Raw genomic sequence first — 12,594 nt, forward strand, 5'->3', positions numbered from 1 at the left:
GTGACTCACTCTAGCAAAAATATGAATGAAGGTTCTGTCTGTGTGGGGCTGTAAGGCATTAATATTCAGCGTGCAGGACTCAAAGCAAATGTGGAATACTGAAAGGTTGAGTTTATTTCCCATGAAGGTTCAATGTCTGCCATCATTTAAAAACCGAAGTACATCATGAAATGGGATGGAACCTATTTACAGCAGAGCAGAAGACGGAGCAGAAGGAAGTTCCAGGTCCACGTGGTTCAGTTCAGATCCAAACTCAGCAGCTCTCTCAGCTGTTGCTCCTGACAACGGCAGGAGGAGGGGCTTGCTGCTGGCAGGGTTTTGGTAAAGTAGGAATGCTAAGCTGCCAAGCTCTCCCTGTGGGACGCGGCCCGACTGCTCAGTCCTGCTACTTGGCTTTGCTCATGCGAGCCCCCCCGGGCCTGCAGAGTCAGGCTGCATCGATGAGATACATGCACACGGGCTCATCGAAGAGACGCGACTTGACATGCTTTGCGTTGAACATGTACCATTTGAAAAGCCAATCGTTTGATAGGCTGACAACATCTTTGCAATAGAATGCTTGCAGTTGTAAGTGAATATTTAGCAAAAGGGAATCACAACATTAGTCGTATTATTTGTTGGGTTTTCAAGCTGCATTTCAGTGTAAACTCAATGGAAAAGTCAGAGTGACAAATGTATGGCTGCAACTAATTATTTCCATAATCTGCTGTTTTAGTCTCTAAGATGTCAAACATGTCTCCTAAAAAACCCAACCAAGTGTCCAAAATGCAAAGATATTTAGTTTAGATATTTAACAGCAAATCCTCATGTTTGACAAGCTGGAATTAGGAAATGTTTATATATATATATATTTTTTAAAGACTTTGAGTATGAAACTAAACTAACAACTAAACGAACTTAGTTGAGATCACACACAGTGTTTTTCTGGTGCCGAGTAACAAGGGATTCATTTTTTGATGTTGATCCAGGAATTTTGAAAGGAATTCCAAACGCTGAGAGATAGGGCATGCTTTGTTATCATGTTCAACTCTTCTTCTCACAAACTATAAGTATCTAATATTTCTACACTTTTTCTGAGATTAAGGTAAAACTGCATTTCCTATCACCTCTTCAACAGTGTTCTGTTTGCATCAGAAGCAATTTAAAACAGTTCAGATACAACTGAATGCGATCAGTAAAGAGTAAAATAAGGCTGATATCTCTAAGGAGACGTGCAGGAGTTAAACTAAAGAGCTGAACACAGACGGATCCAGGTATAAATGGAGATTTTAAAGAACATTTTCTCCTGTTCAAATCTTCTCCGAGTGCTCTCAAGTTTGGTGAGATGTACACAAACACTTAAAGAGAGCTTTTATGAAAGATACTCTGTGATGTTATGTCCTGGTCCAATATAATGTGGACGAAATGTGGACAAAGTGTCTTGATGTCCCACACTCTTGTGTTTTTCAGGTGGGAAGGTGAGCTGACCTGTCCTGTTGTGTCCGTCTGTCCGGCTTTCAGAGCTCCATGTTGAGAGGAAACTGGGAAACACAACATGTCTGCTGCTAACGTCAGCCCGCTGATCCTCACCCTCCTCCTCCTCCTCTTACCCTCGGTGAGCTTCTTTGAATTGTCTTTTTTCTACCGTTAAAAGATACAATGTATGATCTGCCTGCAGTTTCTGTGTGTGAGTCAGCGTGCAAACCGACTCGGCAACAGGTGGAGCTTTACATGAATAAATTCAGCAAACAGGTGTCAAGGCCTGATGTTCGTGCACTTGTGAAGTCGTTCAAATATAGTTGAAGTAAGCATATGGAGTGTCTGCATCAATAATTCAATGATCAGTGTGTGGCAGGAACGATGGATAAGGATGCGCTCTCATTATTTATTCATTGTTTATTCAGCATTATTCCTGTCTGTTAAATCTTTGACGAAGGAGAAGGTCCTCCATGCTCCCCTTCCCTCCCCTTCCCTCCCCTCTCCTCTCCTCTCCTCCCCTCTCCTCTCCTCTCCTCTCCTCTCCTCTCCTCTCCTCTCCTCCCCTCCCCTCCCCTCTCCTCTCCTCTCCTCTCCTCTCCTCTCCTCAAAAAGCTGTGAGGAAAGCGATCTTTTATTACTGTTGTTAAATGTGAGTCATCACTCTTGAGCTGAAGGGTTGTCTGAGAAACTGAGGGATGAGATCAAGGGAAGATGGTGGACGACAGCTGCAAGTTGTACGAAAACTATCAGAGAGCTGTTCGGATGGACAAAGTGTTGAAATGAAAAAGGACATACACTAACTACTAATATACTGGATGAGTTATGCTTTGTGCTCCCAGTCAAACTGAGCATATTTTCATATAATACAGATGTTTGGGTTAACCATAGCAGTACGAATATGAATGTGGAAGTCTTAAAACCCTAGTGGGAAATTAGTCCTTACAGAGAATTGCGGGGGCGACAAACATTAATATACTGCTTTTGACCATTTAAAAAAAACACATGAAAACTGTAACAAACTGCCAAAACACATGTGCAGAGTTAAGCCAGATATCAAGAGATCTGCAGGCTGATGATTCACCCCCCCTTGAGTCCTCTGTCAGCATAACACAAAGCTCATAACACCAGCTAAGTTTTGAACAGAACATTTCTGATTTAATGGAGATGAGCTTAAGTTCAATTTATTGTCATAGATTTAGCTTTCTTTGCTTTCAAATGTCTTTCCCCCATATTTGATGTTTTCTGTCGGAGCAGTTGATGACGGCACAGCCGAGACAGGAGGTCTAACCTTCATGAATATGAATTTCAAAGCAGAAAGTGAAAGATTCATGGTCCGGTTGAATATAAGTAACCACGTCTTTTTTCATGTCGCCTCTTTTTGATATATTTAACCAAGTCCTCACTAGAAAGCTGTTCGATGAAAGCTACAAACAGCAGCAGCAATCAATTTATTCTAGCTTCAAGTAGACAAAACATTTCCTCAGTCAGGGTTGGATATGCCACAGACATTTTCATTAGATTTCCACGAGTGTGTATATAGGATTTGATAATATCTAGTGTTACAGTTGCAGATTGCATCCAAATGAACATCTCTCACATCCCTCCATTTCCAAGCCTGTAAGTGCACTACGGTGGCCTTCAGGTATTGCGTACAAACGTGACAGGCTCTCTCTAGGGCCAGTGTTTGTCCGTTCTGGGCTACTGTAGAAACATGGCGGTGCAACATGGTGGACTCTGTGAAGAGGACCCGCTCCCTTTGTAGATATGGACACATTCTATGCAAACAAAGACACCACAATTCTTCATTTCAGGTGATTATACACTAATGAAAAGATATATATTATTTCATTTCTGCTAATAGAGCCCCTTAAATGCTACACACTGCAACTTTAACACCCAAAACTAATGAATCGCATTGATGACAATTTGTATAATATTGATTGTGTCAGTGAACACTATCGCATAATATAATGTAGTTAAGCATCCGGACAGGTTTTAAATATTATGTGAAACAGACACACACACACACACACACACACTCATGTACATGTAGTGTGAAGCTGAGCATCCTGGCTGTACACAGTTTGACCTAATTAGATATTGTGAAGTGATATAGGGCAGAAAGATACAAAATAACAAGTCGCAGGAGATTAAACATTAGAGGAATAAACACATAAACTGCTCTTTATACTTTCCAAGATGCACACAGTGCGTTAGGCTTTCCTGCTGCTGCTCCCACCCATCAATCAGTAACCCTTACAAATTAAGTTTGATGTTCGCTAGCAGCATTCAGTGCCAAAGAATGAAGGAGAGGCTTTAACATAAAGCCATGAAAAGGGAGGATAATGACCCTTTAACATTGGAGGGCTCATGATCTCGTGCTGCTGGTCACTGTTAATATTTTTTATTACCTAAATTATGAGTAATGAATGCGGCTCAACTCTTTTTAGTTAAAATCTCAAAAACTCAAACATTTATCAGCACAATACCACTTTACAATTCTGATCTATCAACACATTGATGTTTGCAAATGTATAACCATGACCCAACTGTTTCACTCCATGACACGTCTACAGGTGTTTAAACCTATCTCACCTGATTAGGCCTAATCACGTAATACAGAATGCAGTTCAGTTTTATGGGAATTTAATTTTGTTCAGGACACAGGGTTGTTTTATTGCACATCCAGAAGTAATTTCAACTATTGATATTGATTATTTATTTGTATTTTTTCTTCCCAACACAATAATATGAGTGACTAGTGTCTCCAATGTCTTACTAATTGACGAATGATTTAAGATAGAATATCATCCACATTCAGATCCAGAGAATGTCATCACCTGTGCTTTTACTGCCAGCGTACTCGATTCAAACTGTACCACTGCCGACGTGCTGCTGTTGCTACAGAGTGCAGCACATACATCTTCGGGCAGACTCGTGGATACAGAGAGTGTGTCGACACTTGTTCCACACGGTGCCCCCGAAACGACTGCGTCTCTATTACTCTGCTAAATCCTCAGTGTGTGAATCCCAAGCGGGTGCTGTTGACGTCAGCGGATGAATGCTCGACTGCTCCTCGGCTCTACCTCGTAAAGCCGTGACGTGGCCTCTCCCGGACCGACGCCAACACAGAGACACAAGATCATCTTCTTACCAGACACAGCCCACCATCAGCCCCCCGACGTCAGACCTGCATTGTGCAGCTGCCAGGGGGGGGGGCTGTGAAGGAAGCGGCTCTGGACGTGACCTCCATGTCTTGAGTCGCAGCTCTGGGACTCTGGCTAAATCTCTGGCCTCGAATTGTGTTGAAGCCACTGGAGCGGTACAAGTTTGAACAGTCACCTCTGTGTGTCTGCTTCAAAAACAGATGAGTGTAAAGCCTGGCACGGTCCAGTGTGAAAAGTGCCCGTCTAAAAAGCCTTCCCGGCCTTGTTTTCATGACAATGATGCCCCTACTCTGGGCCAGTTAGCATGGGGAGATTGCCAACAGCTCTGAAATGGTTTGTTTAATTGGTTGAGTGTTTAAACAGATCCCAGAGCTCAGACCTCTCCCACACTGTGGCGTGAACTGCATGGTGAAGCTAATGAAGCAGCCTCGTCCATTTTACCTTTGGGTCCTTCCTCTGTGCTCTGATGTAATCTCCAGCCACTTGACTCTCTCTTTCTCTCTCTCTCTCTCTTTCTCTCTCTCTCTCTCTCTCTCTCTGTGTGTGCGTGTGTGTTAATGTTGTTTTCAGGGTTCGAATCAACAGGTGCCCTCTAACTGTGTGATCAAGAGGGAGCAGGAGAAATGCATGGAAATGATCGCCTCGGACGATCCTGGGAATGATCCAGAATTTGGTAGGCTTTTTGGCAGTGTTTGTATAGCCTTTAATCCCTTCCCCTCATGCTAACAACTACTTTGTTGATGCTGTAACAACTTTCAACATGGCCCAATTAAAATTCAAAAAAATGATAAACACAGAGATAAATAACAAGAACATCTTCAGGGCTGGCATACTGATGAGTGGGAGATAGTTCTACATATTGTGGCTTGACTCTGACCTGCTTGTCTGCAAAGAGAGATCATTTGAAAGACTTGATGATTGAGCATAACTAACTAATGCAGGGCCAACAGAGACATTCGGCAAAGCAAATACATTCATGTATTTCAATCCACAGCGAGGGAGGAGCCAAAGCTTTAATTGGCAGCATCTCATGATGATGATCCTTCAAATGAGAGTTGATTAGAGAGACAGTAAGTGACAGGCGTCTCTCTGTATGACGGATGAAGGGAAGATCAAACTGAGGGAGAGGCTTCGTGCCAATTCTCCTACCTAAACTTGTTTAGAAGTCTCTTTTGGTTTGGAGTGGTCCTCCAAAAAGAGACCTACAAGGTTTAAAAGGATTCATCCACTGCTGTATGCAATTTGAAGCAGAAACTATATATAAAAACTGTTGCATTTTCAGTTTAAAGATCTCAGGAAGCTTGACTTTTCCAGTCCCAAAGAGGGCATGGAAGGATGGCTGATTACACGATGAAACTGTCCCAAGAGTACCAGACATTGTTAGTGTGTTAAACTGGGGGCTGGTTGTGTTATTATACAAGCACAGCAAACTAGCGCTGTCTTTTTTAAGATGTGATTTTTGTTGCAGTTACACACACTACTGAAGTTAGTGGAGTATTGGCTACAAAGCAGAGCTGGTTAACCAAGTCACATACTACATTTGGGAATCAGACCGTATTCTTTTAGCTTCTGCATTGCAGGCACAGTCATTACTGCAAAACCCACATGATTGTCTCAGCCATGATTTAAGCCGACACCGTATGCAGCCATTTTGACCAGCGAACCTCCATGAGTGTGTCCCATCTAAATGGATTTCTAAAATTTAGGATTTAGCTCCAAAACACTATATTGTATGTTACAATAACCAATCATCGCACATAAAAGGCATACAATCTCTTATAGTGTCTTTCCTTTGCTGGCTTGAGCGTTCTCTCTCTCAGATGCTTTTTCTAAAATTTAATTTGAAATGAAAAGCTGCAGCAACAAATAGAAAAGATGCACAGGCTGTACCGGCAGGGAGTAACCAATAGAATTATGGAATGTGTTTACATCCAAAAGGAGATGTCAATAAATAAAAAAAAGAAAGATATTTGTTCATAGTGGGAGCTGACATTTCAGCCACCGTATGTATGCGAGTTTCAAGGATCTGTGATTTTGAAGTAATGATAAATGAGCTGCAGGTGGGCCTTTTTCCCCCCACCAAAGTGAACTTATGGCTTTTAAGCATCAAACACTCACTGCTGCGCAACTGTGTTTGTCCACCTGTTGTGTTCTCAGGCTGTCCGTGGATGTGGGACAACTTGACGTGCTGGCAGCCTGCCAGGATTGGTGAGGTGGTCGAAGTCAACTGTCCCGAACTCTTCTCTCAGTTCATGAATGAAGAAGACGGTCAGTTACTAAGGACTTCCCATTTACCTTTAGCATCTTCTTTAGGCTCCCTGTTTTTGTGTGATTTTACCCTATTATTTCAAATATGCTTCACTGTAGAAATAAGTCTGTGTATGCCATAATCCAATAAAGTGTCCTGTGTCCACAGAGCTGGGGAAGGTGAGTCGTAACTGCACCGAGTTCGGCTGGACAGAGACCTTTCCTTATTACATCGAAGCCTGCATGTATGAGGAAAGGAACAGCAGCCATCTGGTTAGTACATCACTGTCTGCAGCTGTGTCAACGAGAAAACACTCAGCTCAGTTTTGTTCAGTCTCTGCTGTGCTTGTGTTTTAGGACATGTACTATGTGTCAGTGAAGGCTCTGTACACCGTGGGCTACAGCACCTCTTTGGTCTCCCTCACCATGGCCATGGTCATCCTGTGCAGGTTCAGGTGAGGCGTTTGGCGGTTGAGGATCGTACTGCAGCTGGGAGGGGTGGTGCTGGGGAAACACCAGGTTCATCAGACACACATGACAAAGTAGTAGAGAAGAAGTGGTGGAAGTTTTTCCTTCCTTCTAGATATCCACGTCCCTTTTTTACGGGGTGGCAATCAAAGTATTTTAGATGTTTTAAAGTTAATAACATAAAATGACTGGTATTATACAGAACATTGTTTTGCTCTAGTTTTAGTTAACACATTGATTCATATGATAAAGTCCTGCTCAAATGTATAGAGATGCTCTGGTAGGCCTGTCATTTGATATCATACAGAAGCTTTTAGTACTAGTAATACTACTATTGGTACTACCAGTACTGTTGCAATTATTTTACTACTACTCTCATCCCTCTACGTGTTAGTACTACACTACTACTGACGTATGAATGCAGCTGGAATCACTACATCAATTATTATCACTATCACTAATACTGCTGCTGCTACCAGCACTACAGTACTAATACTACTACTGCAATTATTATGACTCCAGCTACTACTATTACTGCCAGTGCTGCTGCTAGAATTGTCATTGCAGCTGCTGCTACAACTACAACTACAGTACTACCACTACTGCTATTACTACAATTATTACCACTTTCTGCCACGACCACCGCTGCCACTACTATTGCTGTGTGACTGTAATGAACAACAGCATGTGTATCGATGAATTACAACAGTACAAAAGTCAGTGCATTGTTCTTCTGCATGTGGTGCTTTTCTTTAACAAAAACGCTCAGAGTGTTCCTGTCTGTCTTCACAGGAAGCTGCACTGCACCAGGAACTTCATCCACATGAACCTATTTGTGTCGTTCATGTTGAGAGCTATTTCCGTCTTCATCAAAGACGGCGTGCTGTACGCCAAAGAGGACAGCGAGCACTGCTTCATATACACCGTGAGTAACACCGACACGCCTGCACACACGCCCCCCAACGCCGTCTGATCTCATGTTAACAGGCAGCAGAGGATTTGTTCATTAATATGGATTTCTTTTCTTTTTTCTTGTCTTTTACCTCTTTGAAGCTGGAGTGTCGAGCAGTGATGATATTCTTCCACTACTGCGTCCTCTCTAACTACTTCTGGCTCTTCATCGAGGGTCTATATCTCTTCACTTTGCTGGTGGAGACCTTCTTCCCTGAAAAGAGATACTTCTACTGGTACATCATCATTGGTTGGGGTGAGACAACAACCACGTCACGCACACCCGAGTTCTCATCTGATAAGTGGACGCATCGTAATTTATGTTTGTGTCACGTTTACAACAGGAACCCCCACAGTGTGTGTGACCATCTGGGCGGTGCTGAAGCTGCACTTCGATGATAGCGGGTAGGTTACGAACACCAGACATCAGTATCTGCTTGTTGGAGTTGGTCTGTTCCTGCGCTGAATGTGTTGTCGTATCACCCCGCTCTCTCAGGTGTTGGGACGTGAATGACAACGCCGCCATCTGGTGGGTGATCAAGGGACCTGTGCTCGCGTCCATTATGGTACGTCATCGCTCTGCTCCAGGTGTGACGACATCAAATCAATCCATCCATTACCAAAGATATATTCATTATTGACATTTTTTTCCTCTACAGATCAACTTTGTGCTCTTCATCGGCATCATCGTCATCCTTATCCAGAAGTTACAGTCCCCAGATATCGGTGGAAACGAATCCAGTATTTACCTGTAAGTCTGTTTTACATTCACTTTTTATTTGATCATTTTCTGCCTGACATTAACGTGATATGTTGTGATAGCTAGACTTACACTAAATATTTCAAGCTGACTTCATGAGCACATAAACAAAATGTCTGTATTTATTTAAGGCAGATGCCATTAGCACACAGCTGTGTCCTTAGCCAACAATTCTATTTGCACTCAACCTGGACACACATTAGATACTGTATGTGTATATGTAGCCTACTGTAGGCTATTGTTTTTATATTTTTATGGATAGTTTTGTAAAATTTTAAAAACTGTAAATAATAAGTCAACTAAGTGTAAAAAAAAGGCTTTTCATGGATCTTGAAACCTGGTCTAAGTTCTAAGTTTGACCCATCCATCCACCACAACCTACTCCTTACACATACTTTGCCACCTTTTCTATACTAATGCTACTATTATTACTTCTGCTAAATCTTTCTGCCATTTCAGTTTTGAGTCACTTGCAGTTTTCTACTGCTTGTATGCACTATTTAAATGGACTGCCATACATGTCATAAACTGTTTGGTATGTTATGGTCAGCGGTAGAGAGACTTAATGATTACTCTTGTAAAAGATGCAGTTGAAAACAAACATAAATGTGTGAACTACCAGACAGATGTTATGGGACCGGGTTTGCTTTCCTGCAACATGTCAATGCCATCCCCTGATACATCTTTAGACCTCTATGACTGAACGATTAAGCTAAAAAGTGCTGTTGAATTCATTGGGACCGACTGTTGTCAGTCCTGTGTGAGCGAATTATAATGAGGACACACATACTGCAGTCTCATCATAACGGTGAGTGTGTTATTTTGCAGGAGGCTGGCCCGCTCCACTCTGCTACTGATTCCTCTGTTTGGGATCCACTACACTGTGTTTGCCTTCTCCCCTGAGAACGTCAGCAAGAGAGAGCGTCTGGTGTTTGAGCTCGGCCTCGGATCCTTCCAGGTGACTGTTTCTCCGCCAATGGCCTGGATTTAGAAAATACAAATACAAACTGTGGGAAAGCTGGCTTACTGTCACAGCTAGTGAAGGAAGGATGGAGGATATGAACAGAACTGTAAACTTGAGATTTGGACAAAAGTTCTGGCCTTCAATCACAAAAATGAAGGCTGCGAAACTAGACTTGACTTGAAACTTGAAAGCAAAAATAATAAGAAAAGAGTAAAGAAACACTATTAACAGCTTTAACAATGGATCGTACTGCTTTTATTCACAGGAGTGTTTCATTTCACTCACACATACACACAGGTGTTTTCACAGTGTCAGTGTTTTTATCTCATGCTTGGACCCTCTGTGTCTCCTCAGGGCTTTGTCGTGGCCGTCCTCTACTGCTTCCTGAATGGAGAGGTAAACATCCTTTAAAACAATTACTGACACCATTACACCAGTTTTCTGATGCACAATTTAATTAAACATACATAACAATTCAATTAAACATACATAACAATTCAATTAAACATACATAACAACATTACTGACCTACAGCGTATCCGCATGGAATACATGCGGTTTGAAATGCATGGAATGGATAAGGCTCATCATTTTCAGTTTATATTTTCAAACAAAATATTGCTAATTTGCTAGTCAAGCAATTTGTAGTTGAACTGTTCTGAGCAATCTGGCACATAATCATTTCTTCACTTTCTATTATATGGGCTGTTTTCAAAGTTCAGATAATTTTTGCAAAATGAACTACAAAAGTTTTGGGTGTGTGGGGGCATAAAACCAAAATTGGTTTAAACCAACGCTTCCCTTTAAGAAAAATACATTTTTCAGTGAGAATCAAAATCTGAGCCTTAGCTACAGCACAGACGGAGCCTAGAGTGAGACTGAAGGACAGTGAGCTTGTCTCTTTCCAGCGAGGTCCATTAATAATGACCTTGTGAAGTATATCCCTCAAGGTGCAATCGGAGATCAAGAGGAAATGGCGCAGCTGGACGGTGAACAGGTACTTTGCTGTGGATCTGAAGCACCGGCATCCTTCGCTGGCGAGCAGTGGTGTGAACGGGGGCACGCAGCTGTCCATCCTCAGCAAGAGCAGCTCGCAGATCCGCATGTCCAGCCTGCAGGCCGAGACCCCGGCCACCTGAGCGACACCGGCGCCTCTTCCGGACCTGACGCCACCAGACCTACCACACCCACCGTCGTCCCGATGACCAGCCTCGCCAACCCGTTCCTCAACCCGTACCCCAACCCATACCCGGACGAAACCATGATGGAAACCCAACTTAACTCCAGTGACCCAGAACAGCCTCCAGTCTGACCCGCCCGACCCCCTGAAACATGACCGAACCCGAATGTCAGGTGCCAAATGATGAATCTCGTCATGTCCCGACCTCTGACCCAGTTCAGGGGTGGAACACATACTCGGTCCACCTGTTCCTGAGCAGCCTCTCAGCTTCAAAGGGCACGGTTAGGAACTCTAGTGTATATCTGGTGTCTTGTCAGGCCGCAGAAGAAGCATGGTTATCTCTCTGTATATACTGTATATACTGTTTGTCTGGTGCTGCAGTTATCTGCTGCTGTACAGCACAGGGGACCAGTTAATTACTGCAACCCTCTCACGGTGATCATTCCAGTCTGTCTGAGGAAGCTTTTACATTTGTCCTCAAGTGTCAGAATTTCCTCAAAATGTGTTTTAGACTGTAACTACGCACTGGATTCCTCTTTAGATACAGACATGGAATGAAGAGGCCTAGCTTCAGACACTGGGCAATGTAAATACCTTAAATGGGCACTCCAACTGATTTTGCACATGGAGATCAGTTTGCTTGTCACGGTGAGTATTTATTAGGCTGTGATGTAAAAATAACCCCAGTGATGTCACAGTGATGTCATCAAGGTGATTTTAGCTTGGGCTTGGAAACCACACATTCTAAACTAAAAAACTGTGTTACAAACTGAGGGCATTGTGTTTGAAAGACGTGGGTATTTACCAGGCAAGCAGGGTCTTTGGAAAAGATACAGTTTGCTGCATTATGGGAAATGTAGTGTCCAGTGTCGGTGGAGCTCGCCCCAAACCCAGGACTAAAACTCATAATATCTCAGCCTCTGCTGCTTTGAATCTGATCGCCCTGATGTACAGTAAATACCTTAGATGAGTAGTTTTGTTAAATACGTTGACGACAATTTAAAGAATGATAGTTCACACTTACATCGGTGTTGGAAATTGAACTTTTCACCATCAAATCATTGTTATTGATAGTGCTACGGGTCAGCTGACGCATTATGGACCCCCAAGTCAGACCCAAACTCATTCAGAAAGCTCAGTATTATTTCCCACTACTGGCACAAACAAATGTTTCCTGTGTGAACTGTGACTGATATATAAAACAATGGGTGTTGAAGACAACTAGACAGTGGAATGTCGAGAAGAAATTTCTAGATCTTGAGATCTAACAGGTGGAACTTGGAAAAGCAGTGTTTAGGAGATGGACATACTTTCTACATTTATGTGAAATGCCAAAAAAAAAGAAAGGAAAAAAACAACAACATACCAGGGTTAGATGATGACTCGGAGGGTCTTCGGA

At 42.7% G+C, this 12,594-nt stretch overlaps 1 protein-coding gene across 2 annotated transcripts; it reads left to right on the top strand.

Annotated features, from left to right (window-relative positions):
- Positions 1 to 1,534: 1,534 nt before the first annotated feature.
- On the top strand, positions 1,535 to 11,154 carry adcyap1r1b (adenylate cyclase activating polypeptide 1b (pituitary) receptor type I). 2 transcript variants are annotated; one of them, XM_076088705.1, is made up of 13 exons: positions 1,535 to 1,594; positions 5,196 to 5,298; positions 6,783 to 6,893; positions 7,042 to 7,145; positions 7,230 to 7,327; positions 8,133 to 8,265; positions 8,394 to 8,547; positions 8,636 to 8,696; positions 8,788 to 8,857; positions 8,951 to 9,042; positions 9,880 to 10,009; positions 10,370 to 10,411; positions 10,966 to 11,154. In XM_076088705.1, exons 1-13 carry the CDS (start codon positions 1,535 to 1,537, stop codon positions 11,152 to 11,154), a joined length of 1,347 nt encoding a protein of 448 aa, XP_075944820.1. The 2 variants fall into 2 exon arrangements, with proteins under 2 accessions (XP_075944820.1, XP_075944821.1); XM_076088706.1 differs by having other exon boundaries at positions 5,211 to 5,298.
- Positions 11,155 to 12,594: the final 1,440 nt, after the last annotated feature.

This window comes from Anarhichas minor, unplaced genomic scaffold (assembly GCF_050575085.1).
Source record: "Anarhichas minor isolate MPS153535 unplaced genomic scaffold, ASM5057508v1 ptg000010l, whole genome shotgun sequence".
Lineage (NCBI taxonomy): Eukaryota > Metazoa > Chordata > Actinopteri > Perciformes > Anarhichadidae > Anarhichas > Anarhichas minor.